General features: G+C 40.9%; 1 protein-coding gene across 1 annotated transcript; it reads left to right on the top strand.

The window, feature by feature from the left end:
• The first annotated feature begins 653 nt into the window (after window positions 1-653).
• On the top strand, window positions 654-27,221 carry fhl3a (four and a half LIM domains 3a). The gene is made up of 6 exons (XM_079343134.1): window positions 654-942; window positions 21,059-21,231; window positions 22,907-23,081; window positions 24,758-24,927; window positions 25,085-25,271; window positions 25,932-27,221. The coding sequence occupies exons 2-6, from the start codon at window positions 21,076-21,078 to the stop codon at window positions 26,081-26,083; spliced, it is 840 nt and encodes a 279-aa protein (XP_079199260.1). The 5' UTR covers window positions 654-942; window positions 21,059-21,075; the 3' UTR covers window positions 26,084-27,221.
• The last annotated feature ends 338 nt before the right edge of the window (window positions 27,222-27,559 follow it).

Raw genomic sequence — 27,559 nt, 5'->3', positions numbered from 1 at the left:
AGCAGACATATCAATATAATTTCTGAAACAAAAGCCTAAAAGACATAAACATAACTGTTTTGGTAAGCATATTAAATTAATAAAGATGAATATGTTACTCTGTCTCCTGTCATTCATGATTGTCTGCCAGTGTACTTAATAGACACTCAACATTTTGTTATTAAACATTAATTGCATATTAATTTCAAGGTTTCTTTTAATTTGAACTACCCTTTCAAAATATATGTTATACAATGATTGGTAAAATATACTATTTTTTGACCTTAAGATCAGACTTAGTTTGTGTGCAGATAGGCCTATTATGTAATATTAAAAAACAGATGTATTTACGAAGGTATTAATTGTCCATGTTGGTTGGTTGTTTTTTTGATAAGCTTATAAATTCACAGAAAAAAAGAAAACATTAACAATAAATCAGGCTAACTCATAACAGTCTCTTATTCAGAAAGTTAAGGAAATATGTGGTCAGGCTTAATCAACGTTACATACCACTCCAACATAATTGTATTTGAAAATAATTTTAATAAAGGGCAGCAGAGACAGAGGGGCATCCTTCCATCACTTGGGTTTCTGGTCTCTATGAAGTCGCTGGAAAAGAGGGAGGGAAGTTGTTTTTTTTTAAGGGGGGCGGGATCTTGTGACTCACCAGCAACTTCCTCAGTAGTAGGACAAATGTAGCCGGCAAGCTGCATCACTCTCCGCCGCAGAGATTTTGACTACTGTCAGAAGAGATACAGAAAGTTTTACAGCTGGACGGAGACGCGCGTGAGCCGCCGGAGTAGCGAACTGATCCACAGCCCTGGCCTGAGAGAGAGAGAGAGAGAGAGAGAGAGAGAGAGAGCGAGAAAGAGAGAGAGAGAGAGAGAGAGAGAGAGAGAGAGAGAGACGCGGTGAGCCCCAGTTGTTGCTGAAGGTGCCTCCAGACTTCAGACATTACTCCTGGTAGGAATCCACTTTTTTTTTCTTCAGTATGAGCTAGACTTTTCTGACATTTCAAATGTTGATAACTTCCACATCATTGGCTCTTTACAAAACACTGAAAAGTTTTCACACTTTAAATGAACGATAAAGTGATGGAAATGTGTAACTCCATGTATCTTCATGATAATTTGCCAATCAGTGAGAATAAAGGTCTTTGGGGTTTATGGTCGTTGCTTATCCAGAATTTGCCTAAAACCAAGTTTAAAATCAGCCTAATCATTTAGTCCTTACAATTTTTGCAATTGGCTAGAAGTGTACAGTAGAATGAGCTGTATGGTGAGTTTCACAACAATTATTATCTGTAAATACATTTAAAGCCTTTTTCTTACTTTTATAACATGTTTTTTTCTGTTTATTTAAAATCAGTAATTGTATTGATTAAAGCATGTGTGGGCTGACAGTATGACAAGCCTTAAACTTCACACCTTAGTCAAACTTGCACCTTGGGGACAAGCCTGACAAAAGAGGAACCACTTCCTGTGACAAGTGAGGGGGTCCAGACTTTTTGGGTCTGCCAGGATGTTTTTCTCCTCTCCCTGTTTTTTTTTTTTTTTTTCCTTTTTCCTTCCACCGTTATACTTCACACCTGCACTAATTTCCCTTTGATATGATGTACAAACACACAAGACAAGTAAAAAGCAAATAAACAATGTTTTGCCAGTGAAGGCGTAAGACTCTGTTGGACTGCGTGACCCACTGAACTGTGTGCAGGAAGGATTAAGGAACAACTGTTGTGTCACTGAAGCTCCCAGCTGAGCAGTTTGAAGGCCTCAGAGGGCAAGGTCCCTCCGGCTAAACTTGACTCCTCTCCAGCAGCAGGAAGTGTGTGGGGAGGGTGTGTCTGTCTGTACTGCAGCCTCTAGGCTTGTTTTGGACACACATCATCACATCATAGAGTGTAGTAATGGAGTCATCCTTATGACGTTTGTTTGTCTTTCACCTGTTGTGTCATCTGTTGTGGAGATAAAGGGTTTGGCAATAGACCAAGATCTTACATGCCTTTTTTGTGGATGCTATTTGCTCCTCTGTATTCACTAATATGATATGGCTGGTGTTTGGTTCATGGTAAGCTTTTATAGAGGCTTTCTCTCCTGAAATCAGCTACCTCATACTGTGGAAAAGGAGGCTAATGATAGCAAGGAGACTTAAGAAAAGGTAAAGCTACTCTCATAAAACCAACACAATATCTGAACGATGCTTAACCACTCATTGTAGGTGAAACTGCAAAATTGATGGATAATTCTCTGTGGATTGTTCCTATTAATTGTTATGACACCTTGTCACTTGACTCATTGCTGAAATAAAGATGATTGCTTGTAGAGCTTTACTAGTCACTGATTAATGACGCAGGCCTGATTTAAGGAGTCCGTTTTTATAGAACATTTGTGAATTTAACGTGCAATAATTAAGTAGCTTATTTCAGTCACACCTCGTTTTTTTAGGCACCAAGCTGTGCTCTTACCACTGGCAGGATATTTTTACACAAGGTGTTTGTCTCAGTAACAGGCAGAAATAATCCCATAGCAGCCAAAAGCCAGTCATTCTGTCCTATTTAGCATCTGGGAAGTTTGCCTTGATAGAGCCCACGGGATGTGTAATGTATTTGTTTGCTTTCTTCCTCTTCCTCTCCCTCTCTGTTTCATTGACCATGGTCACATTCTTTAGAGGTCTCAGTGTTTTCCAAAGGTTAGCCCTGCGTGGTGGTTGGATCCTGGCCAGCTCTGAACTGCAGTGGGACTGCAACTAAATGTCTCGGACTGGTTGTGGCTGGTTTCATGGGTTGGCAATGTTTGAATTCAGGCCAACCATAATGATGGAGAATTTGCGGTCAAGTGTTTGCAGGTGGTAAGAGGGCAGAGTTTAGGTTTTGACATTCTGCAGCTGTCTGTCCTCCCATGGTGCTCGAAAGGACACTGGACACAGTTTGCATTGTTTGAGTCTCTTTCTGGCATATTTCTAAGCATGCACTCACATAGCAAGTGTTCATGCTTCATTCCCACCTGCGAAGGAATGGCAGAGTGACTCATGATATGACACAGTACGATTCAGTATGATAAAGATATATGATTAAGTGAAGATCACAAAATGTCCCCATGAAAGGTAAAGTGATGAATGTATCTATTTACCGCAATTTGGTGTCAGTTGTAGCCTAATCATGCTTTGTCTCCGACCTCTTCTTTTTTCTTTTTTTTACTGCTGTCTGACTTTCTCTCTTCTTCTTCTTCTTCTTCTTCTTCTTCTTAAAAAACACGTTTAGAATGCCTGTTGTTTTAAGTAAGATGATGATTGTTTGCACCAGTGATTTGGTTATTGTTTCTCCTGAGTTGGGATGAATATACATTGCTGATGATCATGAAGTTTTTTTTTAAGGCATGTTCAGCGAATGTTTCAAGTTCCTCAACTTCAAGTTTCTCACGTTTCTCCAGTGGTCGACTGTTTTTTAATGAACTTTTTTCTTTGTTGTTCTCTCAGTGCCCTTTTTTGTTACTTAAAAGATTTGAACATTCCAGATCTTCTGTGAGGGTGCATACCTCGTTTTCAGTCTTATTCATATGACTCCACCCATAATTAAGCAATGCAACCATATCCAGCTTTTAGCTCTTTGGACATCACATCTGTCTTACATGTGAGACCATAAAAGGCAAATTCTGCTTTGGTGTGAATGGAACCTGCCTGGCACACATTTCTGCCGCATTTTTTTTATGATGTGTATCAGTGAAAATGTGTGTAATCACGTTCCCCTAAGAGTTATGTTTTTTTTAAATGAATCAGACGTCCTTTTTGAGTTTGTGTCACTATATCCTGTCCGAGTAGCAGCCTCCTATTCAGAAAGATGTGTGGGCACGTGGCTGGCAGCAGGAGTGTGTCTGGCTTCACTGAATGGGGGGAAGTGACCTCGGTTTTCCTGTGTGGGGATGGCCAGGTGCTGTGTTGTTATTGTGAGGAGCACAAGACTTCCTCCATGGATGTTTTGTTTGTATACGTCTGAAACTTGATCCTTGGAGCATGGGCCCCTGTGGGAGGTAATGTGCACCCCCCCCCCCCCCCCGTTACAATCCAGTCATCCTGCCTTTACCTTTTTCTCTAATCTTTTTGTGTCCGTGTTCTCTTACCGCCACAGTGTTCACTGCAAGTGGAAGTTTATGCATGGAGAACATAAACGTTATTTAGGCAGCTCAGCGGCATGAAAAGTAACTGACTCTGCTAATAGGGCAATTACATTCTTCAAGGGATACAATTACAAGCCAATACCTAGCACTTACCTGCTACTCTCAAAGGAAGGGCTGTTTTCAAAGGAAATACCCAATTGTAAGCAAAGAGCTACAGAAGCCTTAATACTACCCGCTTTTTAATACAGACTGATTATATGTTTGGAAAGAAGGGGGCTATGCCATGCCTTACTCCGCCTTTCACTACATTTATTTCATCATCTGTCTGTACATTAATTACACTTTCAATAAATGATACCTCCTCGACCTTAATAGTGTTTTCTTTGCACCTTCTCACAAAAAAGCAGATGCTGTTTAGGTGTAAGAATCCCGTCCAATCACTGTTGCATCATTCCTTTCTGTCTTGTGCTGGGGGAGTGTGTGACTCAACCCTGACTGTTTCCCTGCACCCTCGCCTAAAGGGAGGGCCACGCTGCTACAGAAGTGTATGGCATGTACAAATTTACTATAATGATGCAAAAAGTTCGGCGGTTACCTGCATCGTGTGCCGAACTTGCCTCAGTTTGCCCATGGGAACAGGATCCTAGATAAACCTGTCTGTGTTTTCTTGGAACTCGCACACATGTGGGTGGAAAGACTTTTTGCCAATAAGCAAGCCCATCTTTCCAGGATTGCCCAATATACATTGGCACATGTACGGAATATTCTAGGAAAATAGAATGCTTCAAAGGGGTTGAGGGCAGAAAAATCCATAAAAAGCAGGGCAGGCAATAAAAAAATTTCACCAAACTCTTACATCAAGCAACATTGGAAAAGGAAAGATTAAGAGGAAAGTACAAATAATAACATCACCAGACAAATTGCTGTGTTTTTTTATTCAACTGTTTTTTTTGATATTGTGAACCCGGTTATGCAGGCTAGTGCAGGCTAAATGTCCCAAGTGCCTTCATGACCTGGGGTCACAAGGTAATAAGGTGTTATATCCCCCTGGCAGACCTCTGCTAAGAGAGATGACAAAGTAAAGAGCCGAGGCTTTCAGCTCATACTGTAAAACAACGAAACTGCACCACATCTTCAAATGCATCATTTTGTTATTGAGGGATTCACTGTATTTTAACCCCTAAAAAGGTCCCTGCCTTGCATTGCTGTGCATTTCAGATTAGGTGAGTGCAAACCCTTGAAACCTTTCACATCTAATCGTAATCTCACTACTTTTCAGTGGTCTTTAGAGATTGTTAGACTGTAATACAATGAGTAGTGGAACCTTTAAGGCCTGAGATAAACAGTATCTGCTTTTAATGATGCATTCATGTGCACATGAATGTAGCCCTGCACTTGTCAAAAGGGTAAATGGTGTCAATTCTCAAAAAATGAATGCCAACAGGTATAAAGTTGCAGTTTGTTATTTTAAATCCATGAGAATAGCAAGAGGGTCAACTTTCCCATTGGATCCCCTTGTACCCTGACTTAATTGGGTAATCATTTGCAACAATGTGGCATACAGTCTTTAACCATGCATTGATACACAGCAAAACTCAAACAAGTTAACAATGCCTTATTCTGAAAATGTCACCTATGAGAACACTGTAAACACAGAGAGTGGGTCATAAATGAAGTATTTCTCATAACAGATGTCTTGGAGGGATAATTCAGCCTTGGCGCAATTTGCACATGTTGTTTGTTCACCATGCCTCCACTGTATCCCAACATTCGCCCACTGCCGCTGTGGGAGTTGTGTCTTTATATGGCTAGTTAGTTCAGTTTGCAGCAGTGCCAAAGGCATTAGTGTTGATTGCTTCCCAAACACTTAATAGGGTTTGCTCCCACATCTGCAGAGAATGATCCCAGACTGTGACATCATGGCGGAGGAAGTGCAGTCATGAGAGTGTGGGTGTACATAGCAAGGTGTCTGTAATCAGTATGTGAACATTTTTGATTCAAGTGCGCACAAATGTTCTCTGTGTTTCACAACCGTCTTAAATCAGATGGCTTGAATTGCTGAACTGCACGAAAAGCTGTTCCTTGTTCAGATTAGCTGCACGTTATCTTGTCACCAATAGATTCAGGACTGTTTATTTGGAGAGCAGCTGTGGACAAGAGCATTCCCCTCACTGAAAGTAAACACTGTCTAAACGCCTGTTCTGCATGATGAAACTAGTGAGCGATCAAGAATGTGTCTCCTTACTGAAGAGGTCTTACACCATCTCAGTTTCATCATTGTTCTATCTTGGAACATGTTTTTTCAAACTACTATTTACAGGAAAACGCACACACTCTTTATCTTGGCCTCTAACGCTCAGTGTGATGGTTCTGTTAGAGAGACAACAGTGTCTACACTGGAGACAGGCTGAGACAAGCCAGACTTGCTCCATACAGTGAGGTGTGGATTCATGTCAGTCATACAAAGAAAGAGAGTGCACTTGGCACAGCTCAGGCACACTTTACCTTGTTGTAAAACTTTCAAAGTTGTATTAAATAGTAGTAGAACGCAGGTGAGAGGTTTCCTAACCTCCTTTTCTTCCTTGTGTTCTCTTACTTTCACCGAATGGCCCTACGGTGCCATGGAGGAGCCATAAATGGCAGAAACTGTCCTTGGTAGGACTATAAAAGGATGCCAGCTCCTACTAGAGAAGACTGTGATTTATAACAGAACCAAGGAGTGTGTTCTTGCCTTCATCAGTCGGAGTAAGCAGAGAAGACGACAGAATGAGATAGAGAGAGAAGTGGCCTGAGCACACTTTTATTGCCTGTTGGCGCATCAGTCAACAGGCTGTCACAGAATAGCTTAATTGGAATGACGAGTGCAAGTTTATTCTATGTGCAACACCCCCTTTCATGGGGGAAATAGGTGTGCAGCAACTATTTACCCTTATCACAACAAATGTATACAAGAGAAAAGAACATGTTGTGACTTACCCAAAGCATCTTGCGGCAGCTCTCGTTCACCTTGTGCAATTTGAGTTCTGGAGAGTGTGGCAGTGAGATCATAACAGTGAAATATTGCTTTGTTTGACATTATGTTCACAACCGGCAGATCATCTTGAGCTCAGGATGTTTGTAGGATTCGGACATAACTCAGTCCAGAGGGAGATCAGAGCATTTACTTTCAACACAATTACCAAATGATTCACAGACTTCCAGAAACTGGTGCTTTGCTTTGACTGTTCTTAAGTAGCCTTTGTTAATAGACCCTCAACAAGACAAGCCAAAGACATTGGGGCCTTTGCATAACCTTTGTTTTATCATTCAACTGAAAAAACATACTTTTTAATGACTATGGAAGAGTCTTTCATCCTGCCAGTCAAACCTTTTATCTTGGGGAACATCACTACAGGAATAACAGAACCTCAGCACTTAATAAAGGCTGAAGTCAGGTGTAGATCTCCCATCTTGAAGTAAGTGATAGTGGTGTGTATTTTGTTTTATCTGAGTCTTAAGAGTTCCTAAAGCTCTTTGCAATAATGCCTAGAAATGAAGCTGTCACTGCCATGTTGGAGAAATGATGTGACAGATATGGACCCCATTACAAGAGGCAGCTGATGTAGTGTATATGTCTCAGGCATTCAGCCAAACCACCTACAGGGATGGTGTTTGACCACATTAGCAGCTGCATAGTGCAAATGTATCACATCTCTGCCACCGGTCGACATGTATGCGATATATATAAATGGAAATAAACTGTTACATGCTGACCCAACAAGAAGAGTAAGCATGTTGAAGTGGAGGGCCGGCTGTTTAGGCATCAATATATAAAAATATGATTAGGGTTGTACCTGACTTCAAAATTGTCATTGAATTAGTTGTTAGATTGGAAACTTAAAGAGACTAAGATCTCTCAAAGTGGGGTGGAACCACAGATTTTTTTAATGTGTAGCTGTTTATTCAGTGTTATCACTCATTGTAATCACTGGGATAGAAAAAATAGCTTCTGTAGAAGATCCAGCCCATGTTTAAAACCTTGTGAACAATGCTCACTGAGGAAACATTCAAATATGCTGAGTCCCTAGAAACGGGCTGCAGGCAACCCTCTTCCATGCAGCAGAGGAGCAGAGAAATGCTGATTCTTTACCACTTTCACTGAATTGTTCAGAAATGTAACTGTGTTTCATTTAGCAGGTTTCCATCGTTTTGAACATGAGACCTCTGTGGATAATTGAGCCTTTGTTAAACACTAACACTAAAGGCTCATCTGACAAATACCTGCTGTTGCTTCTACGATTTTTGCAATTACTGCAATTTCCATGACGCAGCTTGAAAACAATAGTAAAGCTAGCTACAGGCAAACTGCTAGTTGTCTCTGCATGGCTCCTCTTCAATGATGACTGAGTTCATGGATATTTGCAGCAATTTTCAAAAAAATATTTTTACAATTCTTATAAGAATACCTAAAAAACAGTTTGTATTTGTCCTCTCATTAGCAAAAATGATTTGGTTTGTACTTCCTTTCTGAATTCTTAACGGGGGACAAAAGAACATTGCTGACACTCAGTTTTAATTTTGTCATAGATTTTGCAACCTTTACTTATAACTGGTCATTCATCCTGCATAAGTTCCTGTAAGAATCTGGTAAACACTTGTTTTCCTCATTACTTCTCCAAAGGTCCACCATACGTTTGCGATTCTCTCAGCACTTTAATGGGCCGAAGCATTCAGCTTCAAACAGAACCACATCCAGTGTTGGCAATGGAAATTAGATCAATGGGTAAAATGGGGGCCAGACGGTGAGCAAAGAACAGAAGAGGGCCGATGACACAAGTACCATGACTTCACCGTGAAAGTATTCAACCCCCCTTGCAAAACCCAATCCCTCATCCTATTGCACGCTTTCACAAGAATGGTGAGTGGAAACTGTTTAAGGTTTAATGATTTCTGAAGGGAAAAAACAGGGGATGAAATGTCCTTTAATATGAATGGTCTTGCATGGTGACGGTTGTTGGTCTCATCGTGTGACACATGGGGCGAACTGTCCGGAGGAAATAATGTAGTTCCTCTGCAGCGCAACTGTGTGCAAGTTGGTGTCATGAAGCTTTTATCATTCATCTACCAGTACCACTTGATTCTGCTCATTCAATAAGCAAGGCAGAGCAATATATCCTGTTCATTTACACAACGCTTGACACACATTTACAGGTCGCTTGATCGATGAAGACGCTGTGAAGCCTTGTAGGGAACCTTGTTCCTTTAGCTAGCTTCTCACTTTGTGTCTGTTTTATGTTCGTGCATCCTTAGAAAGCCAAGAAAACTCCTTTTATAGGAAAAAGAAGCAGGACAAAAGCAGAATAAGGTCAGACAAGAGCCAAGCGAGAGTCTTGTTTAATAGATTGAAAGCGATAGACAGGTCTGCTTGGGAAGCAACATAATTCAAGCGCACTATCAGTGTTTACCAAAGCACCTGTTTTTACGTCGTCCCTCCATTTAACAACTGCAGCTGGGACTTTGCATTTTATCACTGATAATGAAGTAGGCGGGGAAGATGAATGGTGCTTTGCATGGCTGCATGATAAAGAGATCCCAATGCCTGACAACGGGAGATAAGGACCTGACGGATTGCAGGTCTGTTCAGGCAAAGTCAAGAAACTAGGTATAGGATTTCTGAACTTGCTGCTATTTTGGAGACTCAATGAACCTTCAGATAAATCCATTGAGATCCATTGTGTTCCAAAGGGAGTATTGCTTTTTGATGCTTATCGGTTTGAGATTAGTACATGCTAACATCCACCAACACCACTCTTCTGCTCCCCTACACTTTTTATTTGATTGATTGGTACATGACCTGCTCCCTGCCAGGTTAGCAACACAATACAATTACACAATTTTGGCATTGTTGGTGGTTGCAAAGGCAAAAAAAAAAAAAATGAACGAGAAGTAAGATATAGTAATGCACAAATATTCAAGGTCTGGTGAACAGCAAAGGTAAAAAGAAAAGGGTAGGATGGGGAGCGACTTTGGGACGGGGAAGGTGGAGGCGGTCCTGTGATACATGGCAGCATGATTTATGGACACCTTTGAAGTGAGCTCATTCCAGCCACACGTCCTGCCTGCTGCATTTCAGGAGCAGAGACATTCTCCTTGCGGTACGGCGAGAGGGATAAATGACCCTTAGGTCATTAACCTCCTCTGGCGTACTACTCACATATGCACTTCCTGATTATGTGGCAATTCATCAGTGTGTTCAGTCAACGGCAGGGGCTTGCAAAGGACTCGTGGCTCTCTCCTCAGGAATGAACTTCGAGGTCAGAGTAAACAGAGAGCAACAAAGAAGAGAAGAAGGTGGTCCCTGTCTGAAATCGTAAATTGGGTCAAGAGAGACATACTCTGTCGGAGCCCAGCTAGTTTTCTTTTTCTGCTGCAGTGTGCAGAATTACCGGGGTGAATTTATAGTATCTCCAGGACAGTCTGAATGGAAAAATCATCCCTTGCAGTTTAAACCCTCTGCAGAAGTCTCACCAGTGATGACATCATTGTTTGCACAACTAAATCTTCCATCTTTAGAAAAAAATGGTAACTCTGCAGTCGACAGGTCCTGAATGTCAGTTAGGTCTGAAAATCAAGAGTGTGTGTGGCTTCTTTTCAGTGAGGGGTGGGGGTGGGGGGAATGTAAATACAAGCCACAGCTGAAGAATCGCCACTGTCTATGCACAACTCACCCATTGTCCCTTAGTTTGACTGGTGCTTATTTATTTGAATGATCCTTTAACTTTGTTTTCACATGTCTGTTCTATGTAGAGGTATGACTACTCATGCACTTGGCTGCCGCAGGTATGCCTGTGCAGCTTGTTCTTTCTGCAGCCCTCAGGCCTGTCAGTGTGTTTAGACACTATAAGTCTGTTTTTCATGGTGACTGTTTGTTTCCAAAAAGTGTGTGACCGTCTTTCTGAGAAGTCCCAGAGATGTCTCTGTTTGGGGTAACAGGAAGAACCACTCTGTGTGTGTGTGTGTGTGTGTGTGTGTGTGTGTGTGTGTGTGTGTGTGTGTGTGTGTGTGTGTGTGTGTGTGTGTGTGTGTGTGTGTGTGTGTGTGTGTGTGTGTGAGTGTGCGTGTGTGCGTACTCATTGTTATCAAACCTACAGTGGTGAAAGGTTGTTGCCCGATAGGAAGTAAACCCGCATTGCGTTCTCACAGCATATCCCACAGTAAAGGAAAAATAAATTATGTTTTTATGGCAGGAAAATGGTGCATAGGGATGTTTCAGAGGTCAACCCCCATTATCACATCTATTTATGGTTGCTGGTTTTACGCTTTGGGATTTAACTATGCGGTGATTTTAAAAACACATATAGTAGTGTGCATTTAACTGAATGCACTGGTGAATTTTGGAATTTATTTTAAGAAACTTTACCATATTTTCTACAAGTGCATTAGAAGCTCCAGTCAAATATTTAGAAAGGTTAAAATCTCTTTGCATGATCTAAGTTTGGGATGTAGTAATATGACATATTTTTTGATGGCACGACATATTAATTTTCATACAGCCGCAGCATCCCTCTAAAACAGTCAGTTGTGCCCTCAGTTAGTGGTGCACAGGATGGAATGAGAGCTAAACATCACTTCCAAGTGGTTAATGTTCGAGGGGAATGAGGGCACTGTTTACACGTTGTCAGGGGAGATGTGCCTGAGAAGGGAAAAAATGGCTGCATATACTGGAAATGACTTCTTAGATTTTCATCCCAGGCGTTTGGCAGCACCCCTTTCAATTTTCTAAGCCGACGTAATGCTTGTTTTTTTTCTTCATATGAACCCATCTTCTCGGGGTCACAGAGTCAGATGGGGAGGGTGAGTATTTTGGTCCGTTGCAGTTGTGGGAGATAATTCATGCAGCTGTTGCCAAGAATGTAGATTGCTCTTACTGCTTGTAATGTGTAATACCCATGAAAGCCCCCCGCACCCAGTGATTGGAAACATCCACCTGCTTATAACAACATTGCTGAATATTCATGTCTTGGGATGTTGGGACATCTGCTTTAAAAAATAGCCTTGTTGTCTGGGCATTAACCTCGGGGTCAGGTGCCATCACTGCAGCCACAAGCCGCAAGTCTGAATGAGTTATAAATAATTGCTTGCAGTCGTGGGTGTGAACTGCACAGTTGTGTGTGTGGCATGCTTAGATTGCTGAGTGTGCGGCCAGCGAAACCTTAACCCAGCTCCTTTACGTCCTGGCTAGTTGGGCTGACTCAGCAGCATTAAGAGACCACCTGGGAATGACCAGCATGAGGGAGCCATTTTGTGTCTTTTGGTTCATGGTTAGCCTTGGGGTCTGGTCCCTTTTGGCTATTAAAAGCCACAAAGCAAGAGAATAAAAAAACAGCAGTGGTCTCCTGAAATCAAGGCCATAAAAGCTGAAAAACACTTCCACGAAAGTTAAACAATAAGCACATATAGACAAAGCAGACAGAAAGGAACTAGGCCATGACTGATAAAATCTTAACAGAAACATGGACAACAAAGTCAAAGCGTCCTTGATATCCTCTGTGAACAAATGTCATGATCTCAACTCCTTTGCAACAGTCCAAAGGTACATGCTTTAAATCCATATTAGGAAATGTGTAAATCAAAGGAGACCCTGAAATCTCCTGGATCCAGCGTTTTAAAAAGGTTTGTTTTATTTATAAGAGCAATCCAGAGGTTATTTTCCATTAGATTTTCTGTAGCAAAGGCACAAAGAAACAGGCAAACATTGATGTTTCTGTTTTACCACTGAAGATATTGCATCAGAAGGGCTCTTTCTGTTCCCCCTCCGGAGGTTAATCTTGTGAAAATAACATCCTCTCCAGGGGCTTGCAAACCAGTAACTGAATCAGCCAGCTTGCAAGTGAAAGTACCCTGACTTCACTTTGCATACTTCTCATTGTGCTCAGATTGACTGGGCTTTGTTTTTTTTTTCTTTTATGGAAAGAGTATATTTAATTAAGTGTCGTTAAAATGAACAAACTAAGCTGTACATTCTGGTCCATCAGTGAGAAATTCACTTGTGTTTTCTTTGCTGATTTCAATGAGTTACTTCTGTAGACATGCAAGCATTAAAGCGTTCAACTCAAACCTCAAGTTAACAGACAAGTGCATAGACTCTGGCAAATAGCTATATACATGCAGATAAACAGTCCTCCGCTAAACAAGGCAGGTGTCAACATCTGGATGGATCTCTGCAGTCAAGGCTTCAGATTTCAAAGGATCCTCTATTGCTTGCTTCAGAGGGTAAAGCATGACAGGAAGGAAGTGATTATATCAGGACAGTGACTGAGATAACCATTTTTGGGCACAAATCTGTGGAAAATGATGTAGTAAATAGGTTCTGGGACTAACGTCCATGTTTGTTCATAGAGTAATGATATACTCTTCCAGCGGTATGGCTGTACGGAGGAAATAGAACAATCCTGCTCAACCTATTTCTTCTACAACAAGGAGTCACACCAAAGATACCAATGAGACCCCTTGCTATTATCTGTTGAACAGACCATGCAATGTTCAAAGATCAGCTCGCAAACAGTCAAGACTTTTTCTTTGCTTTGTCTTCTCTCACTCCTGCTCGAGTTTTCCCCTCTGCCATCTAAACATTTACCGGCAAATACCAGCACACAGACAGAGAGACAGAAAGAGAGAGAAAGACAACCTTTCTTGCATTCTACAGGCAATGACTCTCCACTGGCACACAGGAGTTGACTGCATAGTTTCCCCGATGCAAACCAGATGTGAAGCACTAATGTATGGCAGCATTTTTTTTCCTTCAAAGGAAGACAAATGTAGGCCAAAAATGTAGTCTTTTGGCCGTGCGCTCACAGAGATACAAAAATAAATTCATTCCTGAGCTCCAAGCTTTCCCTCATGGTGGTTGGGGAAGTACTCTGTGATTTAGAGTAATTGCAATGTTATTGTTTGTTGTTGGTGGAGTATTGTCGAGCGTTGGGATCAAGAATGGCTTATGGGAGGGGACAGACGAGATGCAACAATTGCATTTTCTTTAGCTGCACTTTTCTCCAAAAAGTTTTGTCTTCCATGATCACAGTCCTTCTTGCGAGCACGTCCTCAAGTCTCAGCCTGCCAAGTGCCTGTCAGATTATGACAAATTTGTGTTTTAAGTATAACTAAACATACGTCAGTGTAGGCCTGTCCTGAGCTTTTGTTTATCTTTGAATTTAACCACCATATCAAGTCCTTATAATAAATGAGTCCAGAGGGTTTGACTGTACAGCATTTTCGAGCAAGCTGCTATTCACTTGTAGCTTTTGCGCTAATGCTGCAGCATGTACCACATAACAGAAGCAAGGCTAATATTAAAAGACATCAAGTCATATCCCGCACTTGCATAGTCATTAAAAGTTGCCAAGAAAGGACAAATTACAAAGACTGCGGTGACATTTTCTGCTGCAGGTAGTCATTTCCCTCCTTTGTGTTTATGATGTTGGCTTTCATTTGAGCCCTCTGTCGCCTCCCACTCCACACCAGGCGGTGTTTAAATGCTCAGGGACAATAACAGGTTTGCGTTCCAGTGTCTGGTCCGGCAGCCTGTACTCTATCGTCAAGTCTGACCCAGGCTCCCACAGTGGAGCAGTCTCAGGTGCCCCCTCACCAACCCCCCAAGCCCTGAGCCCCTCCGCCCTGCTGCAGCTTGTTCATTGATCTTGTTCAAAGAAACTCTGTAAATTGAAACTCCTCTCAGTAGCTTCCTGCTTATAGCCTCATTCAGTGTCCTGAGGATGTGGGTGGTCCAGAGTCTCTTCTCAGCCAACACCGAGAGATTGATTATAAAGATTCACTGATATGAAGATTTCTTATAATGCTGCTCTTTACTTACCAACGGCACCTTTTCATATACACTCTGATGACAACAGACCTCTCTAAGTCTTACATATCATTATGATGCTTTATTCAGCTGCCATAATGTGTGATTTATATCCCCTCTCATGTAGCAGAATGCTCTCTCAGCATCAGAATACAAATGTTCTAACCCCGTACTTGTAAGCGTGTTTAAATAAGCACATCTGTTTATGAATGTGGATAAAGCATTATCTCTCCTTCATGAGCAATTTCCTCTTTTTCCTGCGATAAGATTCATTGCCTCACTTTGTCCTTTCGTTTTCCGGACCTCATTTATCAGATTGAGAGAGCCAGCAAAAGCAGAACATCAAACTCTTATATATATTGACCCTTTCCGATAATACCGATAAAGGATTTCCAAATCTGATATCAAATGTAGAGGGGACATTTGATCGATTACAGATATGGCATCCTTTGTAGTGAATTTGGCGATCTGGAAGGAAAATAAATGTTTCTTATAAGATTTTGCAACAATGTGACCCTTCAAACAAAATCAGAAGGCTGCTTTGGAATACCACAGTTACTTTATAAAAGGTGATCTAACAATAACCCTATTCAAACTGCTGTTTCAAGCCGCCATATTCACGCTCCTGGGATGTTTCGCCTTCAATCTGAATGTCTTGGAGGTGTAATGGGGAAATAAAGAGACGTATCTGTACCAGCTTCGGAGGCAGTAACAAGGGCGTGCCAGAGGCTAGAAGGTTTCAGCTGAGCCAGTGGGGATCGAGCGCTGTGTTCGTGCATGTCTGACTGTGTGTCTATGTGGCACTCCGGCTGTGCTGTCCTTCCACAACCACGAGACACAATGTGAACCCACAGGCTGGGACACAAATATTATGTCATGTGAATGTACTGTACGAAGACCTGATGATGGCTGAGCTTAGTAACGGCTTTGGCGGGGGAAAAACAGTTGAAAAAAGGCTAATATAACACACGTTTTAGTGCAGACTATGCAGCTGACTATGCTGCACACAGTGCTGAAAGTATTATAAACTATAGAGTCGTGATGTGTTCTGTGAGTTGTTTTTTCTTTAAAAATGCCTAACATTGGTAGAAGAATATCAGTTACAGTATCGGCCCATAGCTGATAATATACTAAGTATAGGAATAAGTATATTTTACTACCATTAGATTTGTGTTCCTTCTACCCGAACGATTAAAAAAGATGGTGTCCATGCACACAGTAAGTCATCTTAATGATATTTGGCTAGTGGAGTGACTAGTCTCACAAAAAATGTGGATCTGGAAGCTTCTCCCAAAGGTTCTAACCTTGGTTTCCATTTCCTTGAAGATGGATGATATCCCTCCGACTTTGTGTCATAAACACAAGCGCTGGAGAACTAAAAAAAAAAGTGCCTTCTCTTTCTCTTTGCACATTAGTCACCTTGTGAAAAGTCTCCATGGTCACGAGGCGCTGAAATACATAAGGTTTATTATTCATCTAGATCAGGCGTCTTTCAAGTGACCACCAGACCGAGACACAAATGATCTTTCTGGAGTGTGCTCTTGACATTTTGTTTTATTTTTGATATGCTCAACCAGGCCCTCAAATGATATATTTAAATGTCTAGTGCTATGATTTTTTTCCCATTTCAACGCCAGCCAAGCAGCAGCTTACTGAGTTTGGAATATGTCCAGACACCAGACAGAGGGCAGTGCGATGGTATGTGTTTATCTGAACATAGCCGTTTCACTTTTCCTCTAGTTTGATTTAAGACTCGTCATAGCTTTAAGTTCCTGCTGCAGCGCTCAGTCGCCTTTAAATGTCACCGTCTTCTTTGTTCCTTTTTTTCTCTCTCTCTCTCTCTCTCTCCCTGTTTTGTTTGATTTCTCCTCCAGTCTTTCATCACCCTCTCTGGAGCTTGTATAAAACGGGACAAAGTAATGTGTACTTTATGGGGACCTGCTCAGTAACAGACTCCTTCCTCTGGTGTGTGTCTCTTTGTTGCCAGAAGATCAGGCAGTTAAAGGTGATTGAGTGCCTTTTGCAGCTGTTTTTTTTTAAAGTGAATCAGACCTTTTTCGCACGTTTAATTCCACACATTTTCAATCGTCCTCTTTAAACTAAGTGTTCTTGTCACAGTTGTACTACTGTATACCCTGGGATTGTATTGCTTCCAGTCTCCATTGGCAGTCTGTGATGCCGTCTCCACTGACGGTCCTGTCGTCTTATCAGAAAGAACAGAGTTACTCTGCTACCACCGTCCCTTTCCCTGTAAAGCAGATAAGACATTCCTACATTAGCTCTGCAATATCTAACCACAAAACATGTTATTTTTATTCTGGCCAAAGAAAAAAAACTGAACATGTTTTTTCCTTGTTGTTTATGTCAATCGTTTTTGCCTAAAAAGGCCAAAAACAGCAGGTCCACTGACATCATTTTATGAACTCATGGAAATCCTTGACTTTTAGGATAAAATGACGCATCATTCCACTGAAGATGTATGATGTAGCTGAAAATGTGCTGGGAGATATTGAAACCCTCCAAAGTTTCAGTGTCACTAAGTTCCCTGGTAATAGTTTGTACCATGTAAACCGAGAGTTTGATTTGACGTTTTCTGTGAGTAATTTGCTTGGAATAGAGTTTTTTAAGTGCAACATATTAGATTAGTTGCATACCAAATACACATTTGTATTACTTTCTAAAATACAAATATTGATTTAAGTTTATGAAATAGCTATAAAAAGATTTAATCCAGTTTGCAGGACTACTTGTAGAGCTCTGTGTACATATCTTATTGAATGCACCATGTCTGTTGATAGCTAGCTTTTAGAGTGTACTGCGTTTACTGAAAAGCCGTTGACTAATGTCTGTAATTGGTGTGATTTCACTGAGATGAGCACTTGTCCTAAGGCCATGTTTTCGCTGTTAGCCAGTCTTAAGTCGCACTGACTCACACAGTGACCCACAATAGGTGTCTTCAGACCCTTAAATAGATTTTTAGAGATGATGGCATCACGAGTTAGCCTTCTTTTAAGACTTAAATGCAAAATAGTAACCTTCTTGGATTTTTCAGTGCAAGTCATAGCACATTTTCACCAGTTAGATAATATTAAGTCGTATAATCCTTTTCTTTCTGATGGTGGGCTGTCAAGCTTATTCCCAGTAGTCTGGGCCGACTGTTCATTTGGAATCAACCAGAGCGTAAGCAAAGTTTGGGCTGGGGATTAACAGGCCTTCCTGTGGGACTGGACTGAAATGGACTGGACTGGGTAAATGCAAGTTTACCTTCAGTGAACAACTGTGACTATGTTGCCTAGCAACAGCATATAGCTGGCTTGATTGAGTTGGACCCTGAACCTGACCTCATAATGCAAATCATGGAGGGTTGTGATAACCAGAAAAATGCAGCCTTGGAATTATCAAATAGACAAATACATTTTAAATCCCTGTTAGGGGCACAGGATGTAAAACATCCCATAGCAACATCACTGCAATCTCAGATGAACCTCTCTGGTTAAAAAATGAAACTCTTTGTGGCTCAATTATAAAGAGATTCTTCCATTGTGCTGCAACCCTATAATTAAAACAAATCATTGCAACATTTCAGAAGCATTGTCTTGTGTGAGGGCACTGGTGATTTCCTTGAAGCCCACACTTTTCCCAGGGGCATGTATTCAGTCACAGCTCTGGTATTTGGGAACATTAATAACCCATCGTTGGTTCTTAGTCATCTTGGACATGAAGGAGATGGACCTCTAACTGAAAGTGAGCATATACAGTAGCAGATACAAAGCCCTGTGAGAACTAGCCTCCGGACTGGATTTCATCGTGACCCAGATCCTTCTCTTCTCTTCTCTTCTCTTCTCTTCTCTTCTCTTCTCTTCTCTTCTCTTCTCTTCTCTTCTCTTGTGGGTTTTGGGTCAGCAATGTCTTTATACAGTCATGTCTAAGTCCTTCCCTTAGGGCTTGAAACACTGATGTCATGTCCGGCTCTGTGAGAGCTGGCGGAATGAGAAGTTCATTTTAGGATCTGTATCGATCACTTGAACACTGATACTTGATAATCAGTTCATGACCTGGAGTTTAAAACAAGGTATTTTCTGATCTGTAAAGTTATTTTTCTCTTTTGTATAAGACTATAAACTTTGCAATCAAGTGTTAACCTTCACATTTATGCTTTCATAACTGTGAAGATGGCTTAATCCTAAATTAATTGCTGACAAAGTTGTGATTCTCTGAAGACATTAAAAACAGTTTATAGAGGCAGACTGGCCTACAATGCAAGTGATCCTTCTCAGACACAGAGATGTTGGTAGGTTTAATCATCGGTCTTTGAATATATTACTCCCTTTTCCAGATAATTACATGTCTGCCTATTTGGTGAAAAAAGTTTCCTGTCCTACTTTCTACAAACTTTTAGTACGTCATGAATATATGGATTATACAGTTTACAGGAGGGCAGTAAACAGCTGCCTGATTTGCTTTGGAAATTAAAGCTGAAATTAGATGTCACAGAACTCGCCTCCCAGCTTTGTGAATCATGCCTCGTCTCGTCCTCTTACCTGGCAAGCGAAGGCGGCACATACCTACCTGGCACTGCAGATTAAATTAAGGTCAGAGTGTTCATTTTCAGCTCTTAACTCTGATCATCTTATTTTGATGTTGTCGGCTGATTGCAGGAAGTTTCTGACTGATTGTTTGTCAAATGTACAGAAATTAGTGTTAAAAAGCAGATTTCCCAGTCCAGCGCCCTTACCCAGCTAGAGTACAGCTGCTGTTTCTGATACTTTGCCATAATCTCCAGATGGAAGCGATAGTAAGAGACATCTGATACTAAAGATGTGTCCACTAAGTCTTTAGATAGACATATGACAGTCAGTGTTTACACATGGCTGTTTGGCCTCATGAGAATTTTCATCTTATTTATGTCGTGAGGTCGTCTGGGGGAGCTGAGAGCGTCTCCTCAGTTTGTGGAAATTCACTTATGTTAGCAGAAAACTGTCGGTGGGTTTAAAAATGAGGACTACGAGCAGGTGAGGTCTGTAGGATCTTGACTTTCTCACCCCGACTCATTAAGAGCTTTGTCTGGCAAACGGTTGAGACAGATGAAACATGAGAGTCTGAGACTGATGTGGTCTTTGATGATGGATTCTGTGTGATTTGGCGTTTGTTCCCTTTTTTCTGCATCACCCTGTGTTTTAGTGCATTGGTTGACCCGTGTATGTATGTGTGGGTGTAAGACAGGCAGCAAAGGGGCCAGATTGTGACTGATTATTGTATCAGACGTGATTATTATTACTGGATGGTGGGAATAAATTGCCCGAAGTGCACCATGCCAGAGGACTGTATCCATTATCACTAGGCTCCCCTCCAGCCATGCTGTAATGTTTTGGCAACCTGATATTGTTGCCATAATGCTCTCACAATATTATTCTGTCACTTTGTTGTGTGCTCAGTCATGATCAAGGGGGCCTATCGCACAGTGAAAATCTCATCTCACACATCTGTATCTGTATGTTACCGTGCTGCACTTTCAAGGAAGCCACCTGTTAGGGAGTTCAAGCAGCTTCAAGTGTCTGTGACAAAACAAAAAAATGCTACATGACTGTTCTGTATATGTTGGTGGTCCCAGCTTTATTCACTAATATAGTCCTGCCTCATAAATATCCACAGGTGTGGGTTTAAAAAGCAAGCACGCACGTCTTTATTCCCACTTTTAATCCGTGCTTTGTGAGCGGTTGAAAGTGACAACAAAGAAAAAAGTGACAGTTCCCTCTCTTGTCCCCTCCCCTTTTCTTTCTCAACACTTTCATCACACAGCAATAAAAGTTAAACGGCATTTTGTACAACCTCTCTCTCTCTCTCTCTCTCTCTTCTTCTCCGTCTCTCTTTCTTTTTCCCACTTGCTCCCACTTGCTCTGCGTGTTTTGTTTGAGCTCAGCTCCATCGCCGGTGCAAGCCGAAATATTTACAGCATAAATATTGGCAGAAGAACTTTACACTGCTGTGCCAGAAAGAAGGTTACAGAATAATACTTCAGCACTCTTCCACCTTTCTTTTCTTTCCTTTTTTATAACAATCCTGGTTTGTTGTTCTCGTCTCTTATGGACTTTTTGGGCATTTAAAGAATCTCCGCTTCTCTTTGTTGCAGGTTTAGACAATATAACGATGGCTGACCGTTTTGACTGTCACAACTGCAAGGAGTCCTTGTACGGCCGCAAGTACATCCAGTCAGATGACAGTCCCTACTGCATCCCCTGTTACGACAGCCTCTTCTCCAACACGTGTGAAGAGTGCAAAGAACTGATCGGGCATGATGCAAGGGTAAGGCTCTTATTTTGACATGATCAGGCATGCTATCAGCTATCTGTTGCACAACATTTACATTTGGAAAACATTCATTATACTAGTCAAAACACTGCGGCAGATCTAGACTGTTATGAATAAGGGGGCCCACTGTGGCACTGACTTAAACAGGGGTGGCATGAAGTTTGTGTGCATGCAGGCACTATTGGTAAGCATTTGATTGACCCTTTCGGTCCTCACTTATCATTAACAAATCACACTAAAGAAAGGGGCTTCATATACATTTTGTAAGCTAAGGATCAAAATATAAGATTTCTTTCCAAAGTCACAATTTATAATACAAACCATTTGTATGTACTACATGGAAATGCAACGAAAGTGACTTGCAGCCTGTAACCCTGTAAGTATGGCTCGGCTGTGGCTCAGTTGGTAGAGTCGTGGTTGAGGGTTCGATCCCCAGCTCCTGCTGCAAAATGTCCGATGTGTCCTTGGGCGAGACACTTAACCCCAAATTGCATGAATGCATATGAATGGGATTAGTTACTTCTGATGGTCTCACTACACAGAAACCTCTGCAATCAGCGTGTGAATTGGTAGGTGTGACCTGCGGTGCAGAAATGCTGTGAGTTGTCAGAAGACTAGAAAAGTGGTATACAAGCTCAAGTCCATTTAACCCAGCCCACATAGCTGAGTTTAACATCCTGAGTCCTGCCTCTTAAAAGGAAAGTAGCCAACCATAGTTTGGGATGTTGGGTTTATCCACCCCTGTCAAAACATACGTTTCTTCAGATTTTATTATAAGAAAAATACATGGATGTAACTTTTATTCAGTGGAAACATTAAATGTATTGAACACCATTAATGATCTTCCGTGTTCCAAACTGAGAGCCATATAAACGTTAAATAATGAAAAAAGGGCTTAAAAAACATATCTCCCCTATTAAGCTCGAAGCCATTATCCAGTGTTTGGCACATTCTTTGATATCTTAGGTAGAAGTTTGGTCCCACTAACGATGCACAATTCATGCTAAATGAGGCGTGATCGATATATTTTCTGTGGCCCGACATGGTAAAACCTAATTCATCTTGCTTTTACACAGGCAATTTCCACTGAGTCCACATAAGCCAGTTGGCTCATTTTGTCTTCGATTGTAAAAATGCAGCATGAGGGAACGTCTCTCTTTTTCTTCCCCACAACCGAGTAAAAATTTAATTCACCCTTAATGGAAATCACTAACATGAAGTGGATCGTTTGAGAGTGACATACTCATACTTAGTGAAGTTTACAGAAACAGTCATGTTAAGTGCTTGAAAGTTTGCTGTAAGCTAAGGAGGCTAATTGTTGTTGACACCCTCCTGGGCAGCGGATGGGAAGTCAAGAAAGTCAGCTCAGTTGCATTTAGGAATATAATTTGACATCCTTATGAGACCTTTTCTTGAACAGTTGAACAGTAACATGGACACAGAGTAACCACATCATCCCCACTGCACATGCTGACATTACACTTGTCAGTTTGATGAATTGAGCATTTACCTCGGCTAAATCTATGAGCAGAAACCTGTGTTAGGGTTTGCTGTTGTATTTTGACTTTCTTATGTACCTTCTTTAGAAGTTGTTGTAATTCAGAAAGCCAGGAAATGTTGAAGCAATAAGAAATGACATGCCTGTTGTCTCCTCTTGTTCTGCTGTCAGGAGCTCTTCTATGAGGACCGACATTATCACGAGCACTGCTTCCGCTGTTTCCGTTGTGATCGCTCATTGGCGGACGAGCCTTTCACCAGCCAGGATGAGGCTTTGCTGTGCAATGAGTGCTACTGTAATGAGTTCTCCTCCAAGTGTGTGGCCTGCGACAAGATCGTCATGCCAGGTACAGATGCAAGGCATCTCATCATGCAATGATTCTGTCTACAACCACAGACTAGCTTGAAACCCAGGATGAAAAAGTTTAGAAATAGAGTAAGAGATGAAATGACTCGTCAAATAATGTGCACATATTGCATTTGACAGAGCTTGTTTAACTACTAATCATTGGTCTCATTGTCCCACATTTTTCTTTCCATGTTGTATACAAATTCACATGTCATGATAGTTAAGCATCAGATTTTGGAAAATGATGATTTGGCAAAATCCAAACTCTCCTAAGAAATTTCTGGGGGGAAAAAAAAGATGGAGACGAGACAGAGACCAAAGCCATGGGTCATCATGATAAAGCAGCAGCCAGGTCTGAATGTGACAGAGTAATTGTCAGTATGCTTCACTTGTTGTCTGTAAGCCAGATCCTCAGAGCTGGTGGTCTGCCAGCAGTGTGATGATATGAAGAGATAAGCTACACAGTTATTCCAGCGCTGCTTTAAACAGCTCACACAGCCCTCATAAAGCAGACCATGGTTTCATGAAGAGGACAACATACCTTCCTGTTGCTTCTACTCTAGCTTATCTCATGGTCACACATGTGTATTATAGCCTCTCGTGTAAGTGAGCGCAAACACTGGTCAGATCTTAAACATCTTATTTTGAAAATCTCACAGTTTCTGGTAGTATACCAGATACTACACACGGTTGCTAAAGAGACAAAAAAAGACGGACAATACTGAAACATCAAAACATTGATCTGGCACCTGCTGCGATGTTCTCTCAAACAAAGGACCTTTTTGATTGTGCTATTGATTCTGAAAACAAAACAAGTCATAAAACAGATGTTGTCTCTGTTTGTGCCATGCCCCACTGTGACAAACTATTTTAGAGGAACATTTGGTACACTTTACACACACATAATCTTAATGGGGAATGGAGCACACAAAGTAGCAACAGAATAAATTGTTCTCATCATATCGACAAGAGACTTTATTCGGAGATCAAACTCTAGGATTTGAAATCCTCACGTTACAACCCTTCCTATTTTCGCCTGATCTACTTTATTGTATTTGTCAAACACGTATAACTAACCAGTAATGTTGTCCTTCTTGAGACGCTGAGAATCCTGTAATGTTATAAAAACTCAAAATGTTTTTGCAGAGTTTTTTTTGTTTTTGTTTTTTTTTTGTAAGTTGTGGATTTGAGAACACCACAGAACACAGCCCGAGGTGGTGAAACGTTAGCATATCCGCAGACAGCAGTAGTGTAAAATGTCGGCTCCACACAAACCACCGCGCCACCATAGAATAAAGCAACCAGTATCATAAAAACCTCAACAGCCCGGGAAGAGAAGATGGATTGGTTGGGGACACAGAGAGGAAAATGGCATTATCTCTTTCTGTAAGGTCTGTCGCCACTGTCAGCAGTTTGGAAAGAAGTTTGGGGTCTGTGGTATTATGATTTAAAACAAAGTAGAACATTTATGAAAAATATTGCCTTCATACAGTTCAAGTATATTATTTCATGTTCAATAAAGCTACCTCAAGTAAATTCTTGCTATGCTATCTATTCTCTGAAGATCTGCAAAGATTGTTTGTGCAAAAACGACAAATCTTTCTTCTCTGTCATTTTTCCATTTCTCTCTCTTGTTTGTCTCGACCTCCATGTGTTCTCACTTTTCTCTGCCAGGTTCGAAGAAGCTGGAGTATTCAGGCTCCACCTGGCACGAGGACTGCTTCGTCTGTCACAGCTGCGAGCAGCCGATTGGCTCAAAGTCCTTCATCCCTGACAAGGATGAACACTACTGTGTGCAGTGCTACGAGGAGAAGTTCGCCCCCCGCTGCACACGCTGTAAAAAGGTCGGTAAAGTTACAGCATGACTGCAAGATGATTTTAAAGACTCAAATAAAACCATGCATTGGAGACGGAATTGACTTTACTCCTGGTTCTAAAGGGAAAATAACATTGAAAAATGTTTTATGTGTAGTTATTTACCTTTATCTGTCTCATTTTCAGACCCTGGCTAAAGGTGGTGTGACCTATCGGGACGAGCCGTGGCATAAGGAGTGTTTTGTGTGCACCAGCTGTAAGACGCAGCTGGCAGGTCAACACTTCACCTCTCGAGACGACAGCCCGTACTGCCTCAAGTGCTTCGGCAGCCTGTACTCCAAGAAGTGTGAGGCCTGCAGCAAGCCAATCACAGGTTAGAAAGCATTATATGTTTGGTGTTCAGTAGTTGCATATGTGGAATACTATTAATGCTTTTGGTAATATTACTTAAAAATTGTCAGCTTAATTTTTCCTTTACGTTTTCACTTACACTGGTCTTAGAGTCTGCTATTAAATCAAAGATGTAATTGTATACATACGACAAATGTGGATTAAATGAAGGCCCTATAAAACTTCTCTTCACATTCATTGTCCTGCTGATTTTTCTGACAATACCGTTTTTGTGATCGTGTAATATGGCTATTTTGTTTCTGTTTTTCTCTGTGTTTTTTTTTTTTCTGGCATGAACTGAGAGATTGCACAACCAATCAGAATCAGGCAAGACTTTCAGTCATATCTGGTTCATCCCATCCTCACAGCTCTGACTACTCTGAGATTTTGAACAAACACCAACTCAATAAGATTATTTTTATTTTTCTCAAAGTTTTCCTTTTATTTTTTTATTCATCAAGGTCATGTAGAATTAATATGGAGCCAATGCAAATATTTTATCCATAAAAAAAGTGTATTCCCCCTGTGATCATGGTTTAAAGTGTTGTCATGATTTACAACTTCAGTGGTGCCAAATTCAAACTCAGCTCTCTGACATTGGACATACAGTTTAATCTGTGTCTTGCTGCTTTTCCTGTACTAGGTTTTGGAGGAGGAAAGTACATCTCTTTTGAGGATCGCCAGTGGCATCAGCCGTGCTTTACTTGTTCCCAGTGCTCCGTTACACTGGTGGGAGCCGGCTTTTTCCCTGATGGTGACAGGATCCTGTGTCGCGACTGCAACAGCAACCTATAAAGCCGGAAATCCACACTATCAACTTTCTATCCCCACAATTTCAAGAACCCAAGAGTCATTACCGAGGAAGGTAACACAGGCTAACATAATGCTGCCTCTCAGGTTGTTTCATATAAAGAGTTCAGTTACTCGTGGTCCCTCTTATGGTTAGATTTACATCTGACGTTGGTGTGCAAAAATCCTGTTATAATGCTGCATTTTGTGGATGAACCACCAAAAACATTTTTTTTCTTTCCCAAAAAGTTAACTATTTTCTGTATGAAAGTGAATTATGTGCTTTAAGGATAACATTGCTTAAATGTTATGTGCTATTAAACCAAAGAAATGCAAAATGCTAACCACTTCGCCAAAAAAAACTCATTATTTTGTATGAAAAGTTTCCTCACCAAACACTGATACTGTACAGTATGTGAGCCTTACTGTGTAATCAAAGTGTGGTACTGTGGCCTCTGCTTGTATAACTGCAGTTTAAAGTGTTTTGAGTATTTTAGACTGTAAAAACAAGAAGATAATTTTGAAAGTTTTCTGATATGTTTCAGTGAGGTAGAAAGTGTATAAAGTGTTTTTATCAGTAAAGTCATTTGCACTTTGGATAATCATGTTATGAGCACATACTATAACGGTTATAAAAAACATGGCACACAGACCGCTTTTAATGTCATGTATCTGCTTTTTTTTTTTTTTGACTTTGCAAAGACACTTATTTTTACCCAAGGTTTTCTCATTTCTTTCTTTTCTGTTCGTTGTAATTAATCTATTTTTTTCCACCATTGCTCAAAGAGCCAGCATTTATAACCCAAAAGAAGCTGAAAGGAAATACTGTACTTGTATATTGCAGAAGTATGCATGTCTTTGTCTGTCATGATTTCCCTTAAAGAAATTGTCTAATGCTGTTTTCTGTGCGTTTTTTTTTCATTGTAACATTTATGTGAAATTGATTAAAAAAAAAACAACTATATTTCATTGTTACAGCTTTGATGCTGGTGAGTCAGAGTTGGCAAACATATAATTAAAAATGGAAATTAAGGTGATTACAGTTTGAATTTACTGTTCAATCAATAAGACATGATGTGGCTAAATACTACATGTTTAGCTTTCTTTGTGAAGTCTTAATAAATTAACACTGACCGATCTCTCATTCGCGGTCTTTGAGTTTATTTTGTGTGTTTTGTTGTAGTGAACAATCCATGGCTGGTTTATGAGGTCATAGCTTTCTGTAGACTTGTGTTTACAGTCCAAGCCAGAGAAAAACCTTCTGGTGTTTTTCTGAAAAAAAAAAAAAAGTAATTCTTGGAAAGTGTGTGTTTGTGTGTGTGTGTGTGTGTGTGTGTGTGTGTGTGTGTGAGAAAGAGAGAGAGAAGGTGCACACAGAGAGTATGCTTGTGTGAATAAAGTGTTAGAGAGAGAAACCATGCCTGTGTTATAAAAGGGATTACAAGGTGTGTGTGTCTGTAAGTTTAAGATATTTTCTGTGTG

The sequence above is a fragment of the Symphodus melops genome (assembly GCF_947650265.1).
Source record: "Symphodus melops genome assembly, chromosome: 5".
Taxonomy (NCBI): domain Eukaryota; kingdom Metazoa; phylum Chordata; class Actinopteri; order Labriformes; family Labridae; genus Symphodus; species Symphodus melops.
This window is presented reverse-complemented; position numbering and strand designations above follow the sequence as displayed.